Raw genomic sequence first — 24,208 nt, 5'->3', positions numbered from 1 at the left:
GAAAAATTCAAATATCTTGGAGCAACAATAACAAATATAAATGACACTCGGGAGGAAATTAAACGCAGAATAAGCAGGCTATGGGAAATGCCTGTTATTATTCGGTTGAGAAGCTTTTGTCATCTAGTTTGCTGTCAAAAAATCTGAAAGTTAGAATTTATAAAACAGTTATATTGCCGGTTGTTCTGTATGGCTGTGAAACTTGGACTCTCACTTTGAGAGAGGAACAGAGATTGAGGGTTTTTGAGAATAAGATTCTTAGGAAAATACTTGGGGCTAAGAAGGATGAAGTTACAGGAGAATGGAGAAAGTTACACAACGCAGAGCTGCACGCATTGTATCCTTCACCTGACATAATTAGGAACATTAAATCCAGACGTTTGAGATATAGCATGTATGGGCGAATCCAAAAATGCATATAGAGTGTTAGTTGGGAGGCCAGAGGGGAAAAGACCTTTGGGGAGGCCGAGACGTAGATGGGAAGATAATATTAAAATGGATTTGAGGGAGGTGGGGTAAGGCTGTGGTATCAAGCTCCAAATACAAAATTAAAAAGTGTATTTTTGAACACTGAAGCAAGATTCTTTCTGAATTTATTATTATTATTATTATTATTATTATTATTATTATTATTATTATTATTATTATTATTATTATTATTATTATTATTATTATTGCTCATATGATATAGCAGATTCTGTATTTATTGTATTTATATATAATACAGTATTAATCCAAACTTGCGTGTGTAAATTACCGGTAATTTTATTTACAAGAGTTGGCAACCCTAGTCAGGTCTCGAGGTATGTTATGTTCTCTCTGGCTCCACGGCATTCTTCATGTCGTGGTGCATCTAAAATGTGTATCAGTTATAAGGTTTTCATAAATTCCGCTCCCTTTGAAGGGCTGTTGTTTCCTACTTTGTTCATCAAACGCCTGCTGCTTCAAGAGACTTTATCCTCCAAACACATGAGCAGTCTGATCAGGCGAGATATTGGCCTGCGGAGGAATGTGTCCGCAAACAGACGAGAAACATCTGGCCGGTAATTTTGCCTGGCTCAAGGTATTTTTACATAATGAATCTACAACACGACTCATCTGGTTTTACTTCTCATTCTGATATAGACAGAACATGCGAAGACTGGATGAGGTGACAAGCATGGTGAGGGGGCGAAATGGCATGGTGCAAAGATACTTTCCCACTAACTGGACGGCATTCTCCTGCGACGGGTGCGAGCATGTGCTTTAGGGATTTTGAGTGCAGCGGCATGTGTCAGAGAATTAACACTGTGTGAACTGAATGTGTATATGACAAAGTGATGATAACGTAATGAGTATGTCCTAATCACATTAATTGTCTCCAAGTTCAGCTTTGATCACTCAGATTTTCAGCGCACCCATTTAATCAGTGATCATCATAAGCGCACATCTTATCATTTTTATAAACCGAAAGCTAACATTTCATTCAATCAGAAGCGCACTCGTAAACAAAACAAAAGCGAACAGAATACTTAATCAAAAGTGCACAACATTTTCCCTCCCGCTTGACCAGACTTAGAACTGGCTGCGAAATATATCAAAGGTGTGTGTGTGTGTGTTAAAAATGTTGTGTGCATATTATTTATCAAAATGTTCTAAACTGAATAGCTGCGTTAGAAAGCTGCAGGTAATAATTTGAAACAGACTTCTTCAAGCGTGTGATTTTATTTTCTCTGTACTTCGTTAAATACACTGTTATAATTGTTTCCCACTGATAGGCATTTTTTCTTCGACTACGGTAATATTTTTAGGTACGTTTCAAGCTGTACTTTTTGCAGTGTGTCTATTACCAAATAACTTAATGGTTTTGATGCATAGAAATTTGTTTCAGAATGGCGATGGAAACTTTCGGCGCTGTTAGTGGTACAAGGTTAGGCTAGTAGATGGTGTTTGTACCCATAATATCGGTGGAAATGCAACGTAATTTTCTAAATAATTCTTTACAATGTACATTAAAAATATTCATTATTAAGTGTTTATCTGGAGCGTCTGACATCAATTCAGTAAATGCTCGCTCTCCGACTACAGTGAAGGCCAAAACATTGTTTCATCAACGTACTGTTGAGTCTTTTGTATAAAAGAAATAACCACAATTCCATAAAGTGTCCGCCGAGTTAGCTCTGTGGTAGCGTACCTGCCTCCAAACTACCCGGCATGGGTTCCATTCTCGACGGGGTCAGAAATTTTCTTGTAAAATTACTACCTTAGGACTAGGAGAGACGGCGGTGTACAACTTCTAATCACTAAATTGTGCACCAATGTGCCTGGGCTAAATCCCAAATCTCTCCGCAGTGCATATGAAGGGAAGGCATATGTCACTGTTGATAGTGATTCGTCCGTCGGGTGGGGACATTAAGCTATTCCCTTGGTGCTATTCGACAAGAGTAGGCTACGTGCCGGCACCGGGTTTCCCCCTTTCCCTTCCTCACCTTCATCATCATCCTCACCCATTCCCTACACTGCACTTACACGAACACTTAACATACACTCACCCTAGTACACGACAAAACTCTTCACAGATACACATCATGCATAACGCGGCCCGCCGAAGTAGTGTGCAATTTGAAAATGGGTCACTGTCCTGCCATCTATCCGCAGTATGTGGAACCCGAATCACGTAAAGTGAAGTGGGTAGGCATTAGACACACACACACAATTCAAAAATTTTCCTATGTCGCCTTTGGTTAATTTGAAATCGGTAACATTTGAAGGTTGTGATAAGGAAGTGTCTTGCCATGGCAATATATGGTATTAAAATATTTCATTAAAAGTGTGCTTTCAGTTGATTTAAAATGCGGCTTTCAAAATATTGTAAAATGGTCAATGTGCGCTTCTGATACACAGTCCATTTAATCGAGCTGCATTGCATCCAGTTGTTTTAACATTTGAACTGAAATTTAACGTTCCATTTCGATTATCGATATAGATGCTGAAGTAAACAAGCAGTGCCACCAGTAGCCAAACAGGGTGGCTAATAGTTAGCACACACAACACGAACTCAAGTACAATGAAAATACAAAGCTGCTTGTACACGATCAAATTTCCTTCCTAATTTAGTATTTTATAAGAAAGCTTGTCGAAGATTCTCAAAGACTGATTATTTATTTGGTATGCCTGTCTATCAAATAGCCTATTGCAATATTAAATTTATAAATCGTTTGGAGAATAACTAGACTGTACAAAATAATATTAATTGTGTTACTTGACTGTATTAAAGAACAACATTACGGTTTCATATTATTCTAAAACAAAATATTTACGATTAGCATTCGCCTAGGTTATAGGTATAATCTTCATTAAAATTAATGTATTGGTACTTAACTCGAGATATCTGCCTTGCAATTTCCTCATACTCATTATTTTCCTTCATTATATTGTGGTATTCCCCAGAATCCACAGCGTATATGCATCCATTAAGTTCATGTAATTGACTTAGCTCTCAAACAACTTCTCTCGGCAAGGACGCCAAGTTTTTTGTGCTTCTTGGCGCCATAATATTTTCGAATGCTATTGGCCAATTTCTTCAAAGAATTCGATTAGAACATGTTCTTATTTACTTTCAAGTCAATCAAAGACTTTTAGAGCATCTAAGTTATTTCACAAAAAAAAAAATTATTGACAAGTCTTGAGAAGTCTTGTGAGCGTTGAATTTGGCGAAAATTTGATCTTGTTAAAGCACCTTTATGAATGCATTTTTACAGCAAACTAAGGCCTATGTGAGAGAGAGCCGAAACTCCAATCCTTTTATTTTCGATGTAACTTCACCAAAAATATATCCATACAGATGTGTGACATCGGGTTGGCAATTTATCCTTGGTAAGAGATTAAGTATTAGCATTGTACGGCAAAACAATTAGCGTTTTTTTTTTGCAATTTATTTTATGGGAAATATTTTTGAGCACAAACCTTTTTACTGACACGGCTACCTGCCCAAAGTTGTAATGTTTGCTTTATGTTCAGGTAATGATTGTCACTCAGACAGAAAAGCTGCGCTCGAGGAGCAAAAGCTCAACAACAGTGAGTACTACATCCCGGAGTGCACGCCAGACGGACGCTACAAGATAATTCAGTGTTACAAAAGCACAGGTCAGAAAGTTGAGATATTTATGTTAGAATATAAGACTTTTCTTGATCATACAGACATGAAAATCAAAATTATCTTGATCAAGCAAATTCGAACCTAGAATCCTCTATATCATTGGTCGTCAGCACTCGCTGAAATGTGCCGTCTCTTGTGCACCGTCGTGCAGCAGGGAGAGCTAGAGAGCATACCCGCTAGCAGCTACAGAGTGCACTATGGTGCACTGCGTTTTTCGCGGGTAAGAGACGCTAGCCCCAGCGTGCTCTGTGCTGACGACCCCTGCTCTATATCAAGCATAGAGTTACAATCCTATTGATAAAAATTACGTAAATGCGAATTTCCTTATTCAGACAGTTTTTTGTACAATGATCTGTCAGTGATTCGTCAGTCAGGAAAACAAAATTTTCTTTTGTTCATTTAGTAATGCAAATGAAAATTCTCTTGATCAGTCAGCAAACTAACGAGAATTCTCGTGTTTAGTCAGCAATGCAAACAAGAATTGTCTTCATCAGTCAGTAATATAAGCAATAATACTTCTCTTCTTTAGTCATGCAAACGACAATTCTTTTGTTCTGTCATGCAAACGATATTTCTCTTGATCAGTCTTGAAAACTGAGCTTCTTCTTATCAGTCCTGCAAATAGTGTTTCTTTTTATCAGTCTTGCAAACGGGAATTCTCTTCATCAGTCATGAAAACGGGGAATCTCATGATCAATCATGCAAACTAGGGTTCTCTTGATCAGTCATGCAAACTACAATTCTATTGATCGGTCATGATAACGGAGTATCTCATGATCAGCCATCTAAAGTAGCTTCTCTTGATTAGTCATGAAAACTGGGATTCTCAAGATCAGTCATACAAACGAGAAGTTTTTTGATCCATCAGTCCTGTAATTTAGAATTATTTTTATCAGTTAGTTACTCAAACATTAATTATTATCTAAGAAATGAGTAATATAAATAAGAATTATTTATGTAACAATATTTTAATTGCGGAATTATGTTGATGAAGCAATTATCCCGCATATCAGATAAGTCAAGCAGGTGAGTTTTTTCGCAATCTGGCATAAAAGACGAGAATTTTCGTGCTTAACTAGACATGCTGTACTGTATCATGTGGTGAGTCAGCAATGGAGGCACAAGAACTCTCGTTAATCCTGCAGGGTGTCAATTACGACTCATAATCTGCCGCAGGTTACTGTTGGTGCGTGCAAGAGGACAACGGGAAGCCCATCGACGGGACGTCAAAAAAGGACGAGCTTCCCGACTGCGATTCCTTGCTATCTCCGCCGAGGCCCATGAAAGGTGAGGGTGTTGTGTCATCAATTAACATACGTACCAATAACAAGGGAAGAACTTGTTGACAGATAATACAAACATGCGAAGTTTTGATATTTCAGTCTTTGACTTATTTATAGCAAAATATATCCACAAAGTTATTTTTTAGCAAATCTTTGTGGATATATTTTACTATAAATAAGTCAAAGTCTGAAATATCAAAGCTTCACATGTTTGTATTATAGGACTCATTGGAACAAATACAAAAATGAATTCAAAATTCAAATTTGTTGGCAGGTGTTTACTAATATCGTTGCACTCATATTTAACGACTAGCCGTACCCGTGTGCTCCGCTGCACCCGTTAGAAATAAATATAAAGTAATTACATAATTAAAATAGGACATCTGATCCAGGGAACATTCGTGTTTGATAGAAGGATAAATCGTTTAATATGTATGTTACTTCATTTAAATTGCATCCAAATAATTAAAATGCGATCATTTTGGTCCAGAGACACTCATTTGGTGCAATGGCAATTCCTTTAACCTGTTTCTTAATTTTTATTACATGCAACCATAGTTTAATGAAGATTGACATCATTTAGATTTAATGTGTATATTTTATTTTACTTGTTATAGGTTTCCATTGAATTATGGTAATAACTTCATTTTAACCCTTGTTTTCTACGTATTCAGTAAATGACGCTTGGCCCACTATGGTTCTGAACCCTTCAAATAACTTAAATTCTATTCTATTATATTATATTATATTATATTATATTATATTATATTATATTATATTATATTATATCAGAAGGTACTGTAATAACATTATAGTATTATGTCCATCTAGAGAAACTACACTTTCCAATGGTGAAATAATAATTAATTATACAGTAATTGATTAAATCAAATCTATACTAATAATAAATCTGTAACCGAAATTTTTCTGGTAATTTTCGATTTTCCAAAAATAATTGGTCCTAACATATAATTAACCACCCTGAAACCGAAAATTGCTTTTTTGAAAATTTTGTTTGTATGTCTGTCTGTCTGTCTGTCTGTATGTTTGTTACCTTTTCACGCGATAATGGCTGAACGGATTTCGATGAAAATTGGAATATAAATTAAGTTCGTTGTAACTTAGATTTTAGGCTATATGGCATTCAAAATACATTATTTAAAAGGGGGGGTTATAAGGGGGCCTGAATTAAATAAATCGAAATATCTCGCTTATTATTGATTTTTGTGAAAAATGTTACATAACAAAACTTTCTTTAAAACTAATTTTCGATAAGTTTTATTCCTTGAAAAATTTTTACAGGACTGATATTTAATGAGATAAATGAGTTTTAAAATTAAAATAACTGCCATTTAAGGTCGTGTAATGAATTAAAAAACAAATGACTTCGTCTATAAGGGGCCTTGGACAGCAACAATCGAAAGCTATGAAAGATAGCCTATAGAGAATGTTTCTGTGTTTGTATGAAGTAATATCGGAAGCTAAATTAACCGATTTGTATAATTAATTATTATTTCACCATTGGAAAGTGTAGTTTCTCTAGATGGACATAATGATATAATGTTATTACAGTAACATCTGATACAATATAATATAATAGGCTATAATATAATATAATAGGCTATAATATAATATAATATAATATAATATAATATAATATAATATAATATAATATAATATAATATAATATAATATAATATAATATAATATCGTCGCCTGAATGCAAGAACTAGGTAACTTGATTTTTCATATTTTGTGACATTGCATATTTACTTATTTATTGCACTAAGGAATATGTCTCGTTTTCTTTTACCTATTTGTTATATTGGAAAATAGATGTCACTGGTATCGTTCGATCAGTTACCTAGATCCTGGATTACATTTTGTGCGATTTTTGCTAGCTATAAAAGAGATAACTAAAAAACGCAAATTTCGAGTTACCTAGTTCTTGCATTCAGGCGACGATATAATATAATATAATATAATATAATATAATATAATATAATATAATATAATATAATATAATATAATATAATATAATATAATATAATATAAGTTATTTGAAGGGTTCAGAACCATAGTGGGCCAAGCGCCATTTACTCAATACGTAGAAAACAAGGGTTAAAATTAAGTTATTACTATAATTCAATGGAAACCTATAACAAATAAAATAAAATATACACATTAAATCTAAATGATGTCAATCTTCATTAAACTATGGTTGCATGTAATAAAAATTAAGAAACATGTTAAAGGAATTGTCATTGCACCAAATGAGTGTCTCTGGACCAAAATGATCGCATTTTAATTATTTGGATGCAATTTAAAGTAAGTAACATATTAAACGATTTATCCTTATATCAAACACGAATGTTCCCTGGATCAAATGTCCTATTTTAATTATGTAATTACTTTATATTTATTTCTAACGGGTGCAGCGGAGCGCACGGGTACGGCTAGTAGATAATAAAATAGCGGCGTCTGATAGCACTAAGTTAGAAATAATTTCCTGGTATGCTGTGATTGCCTATCTGTCGTACGCAGGATGTTCTGAAGCTCGCAAGAGAGCCTTCCTGAAGGATTTGATGGATCTGATGAAGAAGAAGATGGCAGCGTCGTCGAACAAGACAACTACAACAGAAAGGAGGTAACATGAATTAGATGGTAGTTACTTTAATTTCTCCGCGAGGTAAAGCAAGGCAGCGAAAGTTTAAATCTGCCACATTGCCACAGTCTGGGCCGTCAGTTTTGCCACATTAGGAAGTTCGCACGAACTTTCATTTTCAGTGAATATTTGAACCTAGAATTAGTGTATTATTTGTAGGACTATGATTTTGATGAAATTGCATCTTTTTTCTAGTAAGCCAGAAACATAGCTGCTTTAGTATTTATGGGCCATATTCATAGACATTTTTAGCGCGGGCTTCCGGTGGATGATCAGCGTTTTTCGTATTCATAAACCAGTGTTAGCGATAGGATATGATTTGAATTCTGTACAAGTAACCAGTGGATAGCCGGGATAGGCGAAATGTCTATGAATAGCACCCTAAATGTTATGTGATAAATTGAGTGTTTTAAGACACATTTGTTAGGGCATTTTTTTTTTTTTGCATTTTTTTCCTGTTTCAACTCATAAGAGCATCTTTTGTTTTATTTGGACATTTTTTAGGCATTTTCATTTAATTTTGACCAAATCCCCATTATTAATATAAAATAATACTTATTTCCTTTGATATTTTGTCTACATATTTGGTCCATTAATACCCTTTATTTTTTTACTTGTTTATTTCACGACGCTGTATCAACTACGAGGCTATTTAGCGTCGATGGAATTGGTGATAGCGATATGATATTTGGTGAGATGAGGCCGAGGATTCGCCATAGATTACCTGACATTTGTCTTACGGTTGGGAAAAACTTAGGAAAAACCCCAACCAGATAGTCAACCCAAGCAGGAATCGAACCCGCGACCGAGCGCAACTCCGGATCGGCAGGCAAGCACCTTAACCGACCAAGCTACGCCGGTGGCTAATACCCATTATTTTGTATAATATTTTAATCGTTTTTCTACACAAATATTGCCATTTTAACGTAGTAAACTCCAACCACTCCTTCAATATAGACTCCTCTGTACCTGCTAATTCCGGATAAGAGTGGCCTTATGGTTGACTACATGTAAACTACATCAGGTAAAATAATTAATGAAAGTGTACCACTTAGAAAAAAATTATGTAAAATTAAATAAACTTAAATGTTGGTTCTATGATTTAATTTAATTACTAGTCTAAATATTAACGCTTGAAATGGGCAGGACATGTAACACGTATGGGCGAATCCAGAAATGCATATAGAGTGTTAGTTGGGAGGCCGGCGGGAAAAAGACCTTTGGGGAGGCCGAGACGTAGATGGGAAGATAATATTAAAATGGATTTGAGGGAAGTGGGATATGATGGTAGAGACTGGATTAATCTTGCTCAGGATAGGGATCAATGGCGAGCTTATGTGAGGGCGGCAATGAACCTCCGGGTTCCTTAAAAGCCAATAAGTAAGTAAGTAAGTGTAAATATTAAGTAATACAAAACCTCTTTTCCTACTAAGCCAATTATGTTAGAACAATTTTTAGGGCACTTTTAAGGGCATTTTTAAAAGATTTTTAGGTCATAAATGCATTGTTTTTAGGACATTTTTTCATGATTTATAGGTCATCAAAATCCTAGCCCCAATTATGTGTGTTGTATGATCTGTTTTAATAAAGAAAATTAACACAGTTTTTATGTTTATTTAGTTATAATCGGGCCGTCAGTGTTGCCATAGTAGGAAGATCACACAAACTTGGAATTTCAGTCAAAAGACCGAATATTTGTTATGTGGCGGTGCGTGTGTTATTGTTACAGCACGACCACCACCATACCGATCATAGAGATGTGGCCGGTGTCCGTGGAGGAGCAGGCCGCCAGCTGGACCTTCGTGATGCTAGACAAGGACAATAACAAGGTAGCCAGCCGGCCTAGTGTTAGCGATGCGTGAGCTGGGATCTGCCACCTGGCTTGGCGCAGCGAGATTGAATTGATCGTTTGCTGTCGAACAGGTGCTGGAGAGGAAGGAGTGGAAGAACTTACGATCGCTAGTGTCCTCGAAAGCACAGCTGCGGCGCTGTGGCAAGCGACTTCCACGTCACTGTGACGTCAACAACGACCGCAAGATCAGCATCAGAGAGTGGCTGAATTGCGTCATCCCCCAGCGCACCAATAAATGTGAGTGACACCTGACAACGATGTTATGTTTTTTGCACAGTAGTGTTTTATATAAGGTTTTTCCCTCGGGTGAAAAAAATAAACGCATCACGTGAGCAGGATCGCTTGCAGTAACGGCGCCTAGAGTGTAGGCCACCCTTCTGCCTCCTCTCCACTCTACTCTCTTTCCAGCTAAAGATTGACGTAAATGTAAATAAATGCACGTGGCTTAATGGTTCCTGATTGGCTATTGGACGCACAACGCCTGCAAACTCATCCTTGTCATCTTCTTCCTCATATTAAAATAGTTCCTTCTAAAATAATAAAATGTATAATATGCATGGAATACGAGTGAATTAAACATGCTTATAAGAACACTTTCGTACGATTTAAACAACATGTTTATATTAGTAGTTTCAGACATTGCGTGTTAAATCATTGTAACGTGTATTATGGCAACGCGCATGCGTAATAGGCATTAAATCCCTCCCAAGGTGACTTGCAGCTTCACAGAGCACATCAGCACGGCTGGTATAACACAGTGCGAGATTCAATGTTGTCAACCTCAAATAAATTTCTGTAGAATTAAAGAAATTCTCCACTCTTCAAAGAATAACATTTAATCACGAATCTACAGAAAATTAAAATCCACTATTCCCAGTAGAGAAATAATAAATATTAACCCTCTGTGACTATATTACGGGTTAGTTGAATGGATGTGTTGAAATGTTGTCTGCAATATATCAGACGGTGGCTGCCCTGCGTGCTCACTTGCTGGAAATAATGCGCCCTGGTGGTTGCTTTGGTAGCTAGCTTGCGATTGCGGAGTAATACATTTCGGTTTTGTTTACGTCTGCTTCAATCTTTAGTTGGAAATAGTTTAGCTGTGAGGATTCGAGAATTCTGGAGCTGGAGGAGCGGTCACAATCAGGGCTGGGCAAAATACTGACATCCAAGTATTTCAAATACAAATACAAAATACTTCGAATAATTGTATTTGAAATACAAATACAAAATACTTAAAAAAAATTAACCAAAATACATTTGTATTTCAAATACTCAAACTACATTTGTATTTCAAATACTCGATACAATATATAGGCCTAAAGAAATAAAAATATTACTGAAAATCTAAAATATTATATTAACATTAAAAGTATTTTTACCTCGAAGTTTTATATAAACACTGTAACTGAACTTCTTCCTTTTTCCAGTCAGCAATGAAATTATGCTACATATGAATAATTGCTGCTCCCTTTGAAAACAACCAGTTCCTCAAATGTTCATAAGATAAGGATCCCCTTGCTTGTGAATGAATAAATCCTGCAAAACACAACAGTCTTTCTACAGGCGCAGAGGAACACAAACTTGTATTATATTTATAAAAGCTTGTTTCACTCTTGGGTAATTCTCTAGAGTGCATTGTCCTTTTGCCATTGAAGAATTGTATGAGCTCATACTCCACAGCAGACAAGCTCTTTTCTTTTTGCTTTTCAAAGTCTGTTTTACTTGAGTTGAAAACATAAAAATTGTTTTCGTCGTCTGAACTGACCAAAGATGTAGCAGACAACTGCTCAGCTGATTTCACACACATATTCTGTGTTCTCTTCTTATCACTTAGTGAGGAAATGCCAGGTAGCCATCTCATCTTCAATGATGGGTGGAGTAAGCTGCCGAAATGGCTCAATTTTTTTCTGGGAGAATCTTGATGAATGTGAACTTATTAGGATTGGAGTTACTTGGAATAGATGGCGTAGATTACTAGGTAACAGAATATGTAATCTGTCTTTAAGGGAAATTAATGTTGACAAAATTTGACCGTAATAGCACGTCTTCTCATTTTGCATTAAATTAAAGGCTAAGGCAATGGGATTCAGAACTGCACAATATTCTTCAAGGTACTGAAACTTTCATCTTCTAAAAGTCCATCTTTGAAAGTTGGCAATCCCAGGTTTTCACATATACTGTTTATATCATGTTTGAATTGCAATATTTGAGAGATTGAGTCATAAAGAGAATTCAATCGAGTTGGGCAAGGAAACTTTAATGAATATTTCATACATCTGTTATAATTTCTGAGTATTTGAGTCTCCTAGACGCATTCCATAATGCTAAACATTTAGCAAGTGTTGGGTGATGGATCCTTGATGCTGTTGGAGATTTTTTCATGGCATTCAGGAAATCAGTTGTGGCAAGAAAACTAAATGTATGGCTAGCACAACTGAAATGGGTAGGGAAATAAGACAAAAATTCATTCTTCAAATCCAAATCTAAAACTTGAAGAACAAGAAGAAAAAAAAAGTATTTTGAGTATTTGAAATACAAAATACATCAATTTTATGTATTTAAATACAAAATACAAAATACTTTCGAAAATCCTTACAAATTACAAAATACAAAATACAAATGTATTTCAAATACTGCCCAGCCAACAATATTACTTAACAACTCTACCCCGCCTGCCAGGCAGTGGGATAATATGACTGACTTTTACCTTTAGCGAAAATAAAAGTTGTTGTTGTTCTTTTCTAATGCCAGGTGTTTGACAATAAAGTCATTTTACCTCTTGCACTCCAATATTTTTCAAAGATATTATCATAACCAGCCACTGAAGCACAGATTTTGAGGTGTTCCGAATCCATTTCTTGGTTTGAGTTGCACAATGGACAGTTAGGGGACTGATATATTCCAATTCTATGCAGGTGTTTGGCCAAACAATCATGGCCTGTTGCCAATCTAAATGCAGCTACAGACGATTTTCGTGGTAAATCGGGAATTAACTGTGGATTTTGATGCAGAGAGTTCCATTTTTTCCCTTGGGATTGAGTTATCAAATTTTGTTTGTTGAAGTCTAAGTATGTAGATTTAATAAATCTCTTCACAGAGTAATACGTAGATTTAGCAACAGGTCTGTAAGTAGCAGTGCTGCCCTTCTTTGCTAAAGCATCCGCATTCTCGTTTCCCAGGATTCCACAATGGGATGGTATCCATTGGAATACAATTCTTTTATTGAGTGATATTAATTGAGAGAGCATTTTAGTTATTTCTGCTGTTTGAGATGAAGGTGTGTGTTTAGAGACTATTGATAGAATAGCTGCTTTGGAGTCTGACAATATAACTGCATTCTTAAATTTATTGATGTGGCATAGAAGATTCCTGAGACATTCACTTATTGCAATGATTTCTCCATCAAAACTTGTTGTTCCATACCCAAGAGATCTATAAAGTGAGAAGAGACAGCACGTAACACCTGCACCGGCACCTTGTTCTCTGGAGATCAAGGATCCGTCAGTGTATAAATGAAGCCAGTTTTGTGGAGGGTACCTAATATTAATTGTCTCTAAAGACAATTGTTTCAGTATTTCAGTGTTTACTTCTGATTTCAGTATTTCTTCTGTTAAATTTAGATGATATTCTATATTTAATAGAGTTAAAGGGTTTGGTTTAATTTGTAAGTTTTCTTTTAAATTCGGGATGTTGATTTTTTTTTTAATTCTTGAACAATGGATATGAAACTTTTTTGAGTTTTCAATCTACAGAGAGGACTGTATGAATGCCAATTGTTTCCTGGTAATCTGATAAGTTTTTCATATTGAATCAGTGCTTTTTCTTCTATTGTCATTTTGATGCTGTTAATATTAGTGAGGAATCTCATAGAATCTTTTGGAGTTGTTTTGATTCCACCAGTAATGAGTCTGAAAGCTTGGTTTTGAACATATTCTATGTCGTTTATGAAAGGTGAAGTAATTAAAATTTCTCCGCAGTATGCCAGCAGCGAAAATAAAAGTTTTTAATATCATTGATATAGGTATATACTAGGGTGATCAGATTCTCAAAATAAAAAAACGGGACACTTATTAAAGTTGACTTCAATCAACATTTTATCTAAACATTCATTATTACTTGTGTTTATATAATGCCAGTGAGCAATAAGGTCCAGTTTTATTTATTTTAAAGTAATAAATACTACACTGTTTACAATAACTAGGTTATAGGCCTAATAATTATAATTGGCTTAAGTCATTGTTAACCATTTTTTTATATTGCAACTAGTCTGGGTTAATTAAGTTAACTTATCTGTTTAAAAATACTTCAGGTTAATTAAACCTTACATTATATCCATATCTGAACTTGTTTCATAACAAAATTTTTTACCTCATATTAGCCTACCTTTTAACTATTTTAACATTCTCCTTGAAGATGAACTGTACAATCAGCATCATATTTCTTTGATGAGTGAATTTGCTCTAGAAGTGTTAGCCTTTCCTTCAGGAAACTATAGAAGTCCATGCAAGACACATTTTTGAAATGACATTTTGTGATTAACATGACCTTTATTGAATTCATTGCAGTAACATCTGATAGAAACAATATAGAGTTAATCAATGTTTTACGTGATAGTTAAATAAAATAGAAGAAAAGGAAATGTTTCAACAATAATTTAGGCAAATGGGACGCCATTTTTAAAAAACCAGGACATTTGACGTCCCGAGCATACTTTTCTCGGGATAGAGGACAAGAAGCTGAAAAAAGGGATAATCCCAATTAAATTACATAAGTTAGGTCAGATGCAACAGTGTTCATGAGTAAGATAGTTCAGTCTTCCTTAAGCTACGTTACGCGGTCGAACATCTGTACCAGCGTCGTGGTACTACCACTGAAGATGGAGGAGCATTCCTCCGAAACATGTATGGTTTTTAACCGATTTTATTAATTTTATTCAATCATTAAAAAGTGTTCATATAACTGTATTATATTACTTTTATTATATAGAAGGGATAATCCCGTTAAAAACGGGACGTCTGGTCACCCTAGCCTATACAGTAGGGTGATTCAGGAAAATATATTATACATTTTAAGGATATTATGCACTACTCTTGAGTAAAAAAAAAGTTCATAGTAAACATGTGTCCAATTTTCAATGGATGTGGACATACAGTTGTTCGAACGCATAACAAGTCTTACAAATAGTATGAAGAAACAACAAATGGCTACATACAAAGGAGCAGTACGTGTCTCTCTTCTGAGATCATCTGAGGACAACACTGTTCATAATAGGTATAGAGAAACACCTGTTTGTAGTTTCCTTGGATACAATGATGGGCCTGTTCTTCCAGCATGATACAGCCACTGTACATTTTACCCATCAGGTGACACATCATCACGTACTTTGGCCACCACCGTCCTCAGACCTTACTCCTGTTGATTTTTGTCTGTGGGGATGGATGAAAGGTGAAATGTACAAAAATAAATGTTGTTGTTGTTGTTGTTGTTATTGTTGTTGTTGTTTTCTAATACCAGGCGTTTGACAATAAAGTCATTTTACCTCTTGCACTCCAATACTTTTCAAAGATATTGTCATGGTCAGCCACTGAAGCACAGATTTTGAGGTGTTCTGAATCCATTTCTTGATTTGAGTTGCACAATGGACAGTTAGGGGACTGATATATTCCAATTCTATGCAGGTGTTTGGCCAAACAGTCATGGCCTGTTGCCAATCTAAATGCAGCTACAGACGATTTGCGTGGTAAATTGGGAATCAACTGTGGATTATGATGCAGAGAGTTCCATTTTTTTCCCTTGAGATTGTGTTATCAAATTCTGTTTGTTGGAGTCTAAGTATGTAGATTTAATAAATCTTTTCACAGAGTAATACGTAGATTTAGTAATAGGTCTGTAAGTAGCAGTGCTGCCCTTCTTTGCTAAAGCATCCGCATTCTCGTTTCCCAGGATTCCACAATGGGATGATATCCATTGGAATGCAATTCTTTTATTGAATGTTACTAATTGAGAGACCATTTTAGTTATTTCTGCTTCTTGGGATGAAGGTGTGTGCCTAGAGACTATTGATAGAATAGCTGCTTTGGAGTCTGACAATATAACTGCATTCTTAAATTTATTGATGTGGCATAGAAGATTCCTGAGACTTTCACTTATTGCAATGATTTCACCATCAAAACTTGTTGTTCCATATCCAAGAGATCTATAAAGTGAGAAGAGACAGCACGTAACACCTGCACCGGCACCTTGTTCTCTGGAGATCAAGGATCCATCAGTGTATAAATGAAGCCAGTTTTGTGGAGGGTACCTAATATTAATTGTCTCTAAAGACAATTGTTTTATTATTTCAGTGTTTATTTCTGATTTCAGTATTTCTTGTGTTAAATTTAGATTATACTCTATATTTAATAGAGTTAAAGGGTTTGGTTTAATTTGTAAGTTTTCTTTTAAATTCGGGATGTTGATTTTCTGTTTTAATTCTTGAACCATGCATATGAAACTTTTTTGAGTTTTTAATCTACAGGGAGAACTGTATCGATACCAATTTTGTTTCATGGTAATCTGATGTTTTTCATATTGGATCAGTGCTTTTTCTTCTTCTGGGTGTTCATTTCAAAGTGTGTCATGACGTCACTGTTGGTGAGTCAGCGATTTGAAGCGAGTTTCAGCTTTTATGTCAGAGAAGTTGCCTATTAATCAAGGCGTTCCATCTGAACTTGAGAATGTGTACGGTATAACTTGAACGTCGTGGCAGCCTGTACGGTCTGTGTGCTACCATAACCTCTTTTGAACTGTGTTTTGCGCGGGCAAGTCGTATGCAGGGTATTTGTTATCATCGGTTGCGTACGGCAACATTCCACAACACAAATCAAATGCTCCGTGTCCGTAAGTAATCGTCTTAACCCTCCCCCCATATCCCGACAGTAAGAAAAAAACTCACCTCAGTACATGTTTCCAAACAGTTCACATTCCTGCCACTACCGGCGTTACGGTACGTATCAGTAAGTATTTTTCAGAATGAACGCTGTACTTACCAGGCAACTTCTCTGGCACATAGATAATATGCCTCTGCGGAAGTGTAGGAAGATTGCATTCTCTAGGCTCATCGGCTAGCAACATGACGATATACAGCGAGCCACGACACACTTTGAACTGAACATGCAGTATTGTCATTTTGATGCTGTTAATATGCTGGATAATTCGCGCATTCATTGACCTTAGCAATAGGCGTAATATGACAATTCAACATGAAACTTATTCTGACAGTCTTTCTCTCTCTTTCGCAGTGCCAGTAACTCCCACATCTTCGTCACGGAGAAGAGGACTCAACCCCCTTCAGATGTATCTCAAGGGAGAGGACTGATTGACCTCTTTGTGATACCACAGGATGCCATATACTGATTAACTTCACAAACAATACAGATCACAGATTACTGAATGTGCCAATACTAAAATGCAACAGTGAGAACCAATGCAGTGTTTCTGTGTGTGTATGTGTATGTGTATGTCTGTGCGTGTGCATGCGTGTGAAGACTGGGCATCCTTGGCTCGGTCTGAGTGCTTTCATTAAGTCATATTTTTGTGTTTATTTATTGTTGTAAGTGAAATATTTTGCATAAATATTTAGTACACTCTCCAAGTAATTATTTTAGGGATGACCTCTGCAATATTTCATGCAGGTCGTCCCACTTCGAATCGTTGCTGCGCTGTTCCCGGCCTACTATAATATATGAGTGATTATCCAGCTTAATATAAAGACTAGGAAATACTGTACATCTCAAGTGTAGCCACTAGTTGTGGTACAGCTAGTTCAGAGGACGTTAGTGATGCTGCTGTGTATTGTAATACTGTGACCAAATATAAAGACTGCAGTAATAGGAACGGCAATTATTAGAAGGGGGTAGAGCCATGTTTACGAAATGTTTCTATTTCTCGGATTTCTGCCAGAATCTTAACTATTTATATGGCGATTTTATCTTACGTCTCTTCCGAATTATCATTATCATCATTCTTCACAATTATCATAATCGTCAGCATACTTCATAAATATTTATAATTCCAAAAATCATCATCATTTTTAATCATATTCACAATACTCATAATTAGACTTCGTGGAATTGCCACGAGAACCGTAAGGTTTACTATGCACGCAGTATAGACTGTATGAGAAGAAGGCGTGGAAAGGATAGAGTATGCCTCTAATATAAACACTGAGCAGTATACTCCGGTTACCCCAAAACCTGTATCCTGCATTCAAGAAATATAATGAATGATCATTGAAGTAGGAAATGTCTAAACATATAAATACACAATTATTTTGTAGTGAGATATATTAACTCTTAAAATTTAATGTAATATTTTCACATCATCCTTGAATATGTGCATTCCAGATAAGAGTTACGTACGTTTTGAGCGACTGCAAAGTGAACCTCCTCCGATGGTCACTCAAACAGTTTTTATATTGGGAAAATATACGTTCAACATCACACGATGTAATACGTACATATTTGAAAGTTACTACTTTTTAGTACACCAACTTCAGACGTCTTGTCGTGACCTGATGGTATATCATTTATAACACGTAGTTGTGAATAGGCAGAATTTTTAGCAATAATGTTTCTCAACTTACATTTCACTTTTTCTGAAATTTGTGAATTGTTATTTTGGATAACGGTTTGTGATACTTTATCCACTATATTAAGGGCTTCTGAGAGTTATAGTTTAGACGATTGTAACAGGGTGATGCTTTTGGACACGATTTTAAAATTAGAATCAATGAACAGAATATCTTCCAATAGCTGTTCAGAAGACAACGATTTTACAGCTGCAACAGAGGAACTGTCTGTGCTATCCAATGCATCAATTACCTCCATTATTTTACCGTAATGTTCTGCATAATAATTAACAGCATCCAACCACGCTCCCCAACGGAGCAAGACTGGCTGCGGGGGTAAGGGTATTCCAGGGGCAATTATTTGGCACAGCAACACTCTCATTGTAGTATGTTTGATTGAATTCTTGTCTGCACTGAACAAATGTTAAGCTTTGACTATTCCAACCACAGTAATGCAAAAACAAGTGCTTACATAGGTATACATTAGCTGTAGCTGCTCTATCTATTTGGACCGGACACAACTCTTAACATGAACTGCTTATACTACGATACCGGGAGGTTGCCCACCTCCTCTATACTACCGTACATCGGCAACCTGATTGCATGGTGCGTGTGGCAATTCAACGAAGTCTACTCATAATAATCACCTTTCTTCATAAAGTTTTGTAATTCTCATAATCACTACCATTATTCATAATTAATTGATGAACTAGTGGACTTACTCATGTTAAATATGTATTATTTGTCCGGCTTACAGCTGTTTCAGTGCTTCACGCACCATCATCAGAGCCTACTAGATCGCGGCGTCATCTCAACTTATCTGCCTGTTAGGAGGGTGTGTTTTATTGTTGGAAGGTGTTGAAGTGTGGAGTCGAATAGTGTGTGTGTACTGAAATTGATCTGTGTGTTGAGGATTTGATCGGGGTGAAACAGCTGTAAGCCGGACAAATAATACATATTTAACACGAGTAAGTCCACTAGTTCATCAATTAATTATATTCAAGTGTTAAAAGTGGTGTACACAAGATTCAAAATGGAATATTCATAATTATTAAAATTCTCATAATCATCAAAATTCTTCGTAATCTTTCTAATTCTCGTAACCAGGCATGCCCAACACAGCCAATTCTAGCCTTTAAAAGAGGTGCAGCAGTGACGTAGAACCTCAGAATCGCATGCAGACACACATTTAAAAGATATTCTACGTCACTCTTGCACCTAGTTTAAAGGCTAGAATTGCCCGCGCTGGGCATGCCTGCTCATAACCATCGTCATTCTTCATAAATCCTTATAACTAAAAAAATAATCGTCATTCTTTATGTTCTTCTTCACCATTCTTAATATTTTTGTAATTCTCATAATCATTATCATTGTTCATAATCATTAAAATTCTCATAATCATCACCATTCTTCATAATATTTATAATTCTCATATCTAGCATCCTTCTTCATAATCTTTATAAACTCTCATGACTATCGCTATTTTTCATAATCATTATAATTCTCATAACCATAGTCATTCTTCATAAATCTTTATAAATCTAAAATCATTGTCATGATATTCATAATTCTCATAATCATCATTATTTTTCATAATTTTTATAATTCTCATAATCATTATTATTCTTCATAATCGTTAAAATTCTCAAACTCATATATCCAATCATCACCAGTCTTCATAATCTTTATAAACTCTCATAACCATGTCATTCTTCATAATCGTTATAATTCTTATAAACATTGTCATTCTTCATAATCATTATAATTCTCATAATCACCAATCTTCATAACTTTCAGAAAAATCGTAATACATCGTAATCTTCATTCTTCACAATCATCTTCATTAACATTCTTTATACTATTCACTTTCAACATCATCACCATCTTCATTTTCTTCTTCATCATCAATTTCCTTTCTAGTTTTAGGTTTGGTGGTCTGTTATGGTCTCCTGCCATCTTTTTGGTGGTCATTGAGGCGATTTTTTTCCTCTAACAGTGTAGGCCTACAGAGAATTTTTTTAGGATCCTAGTTCTATCCATTCTGTTTATTGTTGTAGCCAGTTTGTCCTGTACTGATTAATGCAGTCCCTTATTGGTATCATTTTGAGTTCTTTTACAATGTCTAAATTTCTCTTCAAGTCTAGCAATGTAAAGCCTGCAGTTTTCTGAGACATCTCGACTGAAGTGAGTCAATATACGTTATGTTTCCTAATTGATCATATTTCACTACCATACAAGAACATTTGTTTTAATTTAATAAGTTTTCATTCTAGCGTGCCTTTGGACTGTCATAGGATTGGATGTTAGATAATTCGTAGCACTCTTATAGCAGAATTCAGCTTCTTTTAGTTCGTGGAATATCTGTATTTGAGTGCTCTCCAACATCCAAAATCATATGTTCAACACTAGAATAATTTCGGTTATTTTTTTACCACTCTGTATATTAAATTTTGTTGCTATGAGGTGAAGTTTGTGTACAGAATACTGCAACTTTTCTCGAGTATTCTTCATCTTCAATGTTTCTCCTCCTCCATTTTATTTCCTTTTTCTTTGCCAGTAATAACAGTACTGCTGTCACTACCACCACTGTGAAGTAGACCCCAGGTTACCTTTTAGTCTAAGGTAGTCTTTCTAATTGCGTCTTGGTTGTCTCACTTGTTCAGGACCTGGTGAATTGTACCTCTGTATTTTATTCGACGCACTTTACAAGTCATTAGTTCAAATTTAAAATAAACATACAATATTGTTACCATTTGTTATTTAATATCTGACGTGATATTGAATGGTAGTATAACTTGCCACCCTTTGAAAGACTTTAATTTCTGTCATTTATATTATCCACTGGTCTGATGATATGAAGCTAATTTTCAGTGCCACGTGGAAATGCAAGTAGTATTGCCGTTATTTTAAAATGCTTCACTTAAGTTTTATACAGTACTGGTATCTTCTTTTTTACATTTTTTTGTGGAATGCATTTTTGTCATAGCTGAAGTCAGTGCTGTCATGGAGGCCATACGGGACCGTACATCGTATGGGAACTTATAATTTTTTTAATTAATCGTCTGAGAAAAAGAAAATTTTGTCTGTACAGAGCCATACGGCATATAGGTGCCTAAGTTTTGTATGCGGAGATCTGTACAGATATAAGATCATCTCTTGCTGTTCCTAATGTATTTTGTTTGATGTTCATAAACAAAAATTATTCACCTCTGCAGCACTGAATCCAGAATTATATAAAATAATGACTGAAAATACACACTCCAAGATTCATCGAGACAAGTGTGAATCTACGGTGGTGCTACATGGTATATTCTTTAAATCAAACTTGTTGTACAATTAAAATGTAAAGAAAGACAATTTATTTACTTCTTCTTTAATATTAAAAAAATTATTAAATGATGGTCGGAAAGATAGAGAGAGTAAAGTAAAATATATTTCAAGGTAGAAAACAAGGGATGGGGCGTATGGCCAAGAAAAAAATTACCATGACAGCACTGACTGAAGTTTATTCTGGAACATAGGAAAATACCCTGTTTCTGATTAGTTGTCCTGCTTCAATGGTCGAATCATCTCGCTTATTGGAATAACATTTCTGTGTGATTATGAAGGTCAAGCTACGATTTTCTAAGCACGAGTATCTGTGTGTGATGTTAAGACTCATAACTGCTTTTAATTTCTTCACTTCATAACTCAGGGATGCATTTATCTCTTCCTTGAATTGACAGAATTATTAAATCATTCCTACTTTTAGGTACCTACCAGCCAACAATCATTTACAACTGAAAACAAGAACTTTAAGCAGATAATACAGTGCATATTTTGAGAATATTGCATACAATATTAATCTGTTGAATGCCATAAGATTCTTCTGTATACCACAAAATTAGTGTAACATACAATCCCAAGTGTACTTCCATCCTGAATGGAAAACATGTTTGAGTTTTTCATTACAAATCGTAAGCTGGTTTTGAACCCTCGATACTCTGGTCCATAGGTAAGTACAATAACCGCTATACCACTGAAGACGATATTTGAATTAGGTACATAATTTAATTTAATCAGGTGTTATGTTATTGCATTGTTCTTCAAGATTATTTTCACACATCAAAGTAAATTCTCAAATACGGTAGTTAAGTAGTTTGATGAGTAAGAAACATACTTCAACTCTGGGTGTTCAAGTTCCATTTGTTGCTTAGTATGCCAGGAAGATAATGTTATATCATTATTTAAAGAAAACAGGAGTATTAAGAGTGTAGTTATACTTATAAATTCTTGAAATGATAGTTGGACATTTAACTAAACTATGAGACAATTCCATTATAAACAGAGTTCTTAACACACTATAGTGTTCAGAAATTCTTAAAAAGAACAATATTGCAGCTTCCCCGCAGCCACTGAGCATATAATCTGTATGATATCATAGTGCAATGGAGAGCATAGTTCGAAGTAAGGATTATGTTTTGTAAGAAAGTTTATTGTATATTTTCATATTTGTAAGTAATTATTGATAGTTGATTCTATCTTTCCTCACATTGGCCAGTTTTAAGGTCACATTTGTATTCACAGATAATATTACAAGCTTTATATTCATGTGCATCTAAGTTTTGGTTACAATTACCGGTATGTCTACCTATTTTCAAACTATAATTATACAGTAGAGCCCCGATTATCCAGACTTCGATTATCCGGCCTTCCATGTTAGCTAGATAGCTTTTTTTTCTAATTATGTACAGTAGTGTACATGTATTACACAATACTGAACAATAACAAAGCTTTTTAAAGTCAATTACATACTGCACTGTATTATGAATAAAAACTCGTTTATTATGTACATGTGAGTAATGTCTTTCTATATTACTGGGTCCGACTTTTGTCTGTTTAAGATTACAGGATCAAAAACCACATAGCGCTCTCATCTCTATATTATCTGGATTGCCCTCGGCCTGTATAGTCTGGATAATCGGGACTCTAGTGTATATATATCTGAATAAATTCCCTTCCTTCCCTCCTCCCACCGACAAATTACAGAGTATGTAGAATGTTTCAGAGAAACAAAATTTTGATACAATGATCAATTGAATTTTAAATAAAGTGTGGTAAAAGATGTAGAGACTGGATTAATCTTGCTCTGGATAGGGATCGATGGCAGGCTTATGTGAGGAGGGCAATGAACCTCCAGGTTCCTTAAAAGCCATAAGTAAGTAAGTATGTAAGTAAGTAAGTAAGTAAGTGTGGTAAAAGATACAAACATTTATTACTAGCTGAAAGCATCCGGAGTTACCTGGGTTTTCCTTTTTGCTTATATTTTTAATTACTGGTTGCTAGACTTTTCAGAAATCTCTGAAACTCAACTACAGACAACCAAAACGAATTGTCGTTACTCAGCTTTCCTCGTCCATAAAGATGAATCTTTACATTGCATGACATACATGAATTAATGAACTTCTTAGCTTGCGAGGGTTAACTCAATTTAAAACAGCTGTAAATCAGGCACCAAAAAGAGAACATTTCATCATGTGCCTTACATTCAATTGTTTTTAATTTATTTATATATATTTATTTAATTTTATTTATTTATTTAATCTGGTGTAGTTAAAGTCCATCAGATCTTCTCTTCCATATCACTAGAAAGACAAATAAAATAATAGAAAAAATAAAA

At 35.2% G+C, this 24,208-nt stretch overlaps 1 protein-coding gene across 8 annotated transcripts in view; it reads left to right on the top strand.

The window, feature by feature from the left end:
* Positions 1-23,143, top strand: part of magu (SPARC related modular calcium binding-like protein magu) — a 310,140-nt gene extending 286,997 nt beyond the window's left edge. For all 8 annotated transcript variants that reach the window (XM_069836155.1, XM_069836154.1, XM_069836153.1 and 5 more), the window contains 6 exons: positions 4,000-4,125; positions 5,315-5,425; positions 7,966-8,068; positions 9,816-9,915; positions 10,010-10,175; positions 17,222-23,143. In XM_069836155.1, the coding sequence (XP_069692256.1) occupies positions 4,000-4,125; positions 5,315-5,425; positions 7,966-8,068; positions 9,816-9,915; positions 10,010-10,175; positions 17,222-17,298 (683 nt within the window). In that variant the 3' untranslated portion in view covers positions 17,299-23,143. The remainder of the gene's footprint in view (positions 1-3,999; positions 4,126-5,314; positions 5,426-7,965; positions 8,069-9,815; positions 9,916-10,009; positions 10,176-17,221) is intronic.
* Positions 23,144-24,208: the final 1,065 nt, after the last annotated feature.

This window comes from Periplaneta americana, chromosome 9 (assembly GCF_040183065.1).
Source record: "Periplaneta americana isolate PAMFEO1 chromosome 9, P.americana_PAMFEO1_priV1, whole genome shotgun sequence".
NCBI classification, from domain to species: domain Eukaryota; kingdom Metazoa; phylum Arthropoda; class Insecta; order Blattodea; family Blattidae; genus Periplaneta; species Periplaneta americana.
This window is presented reverse-complemented; position numbering and strand designations above follow the sequence as displayed.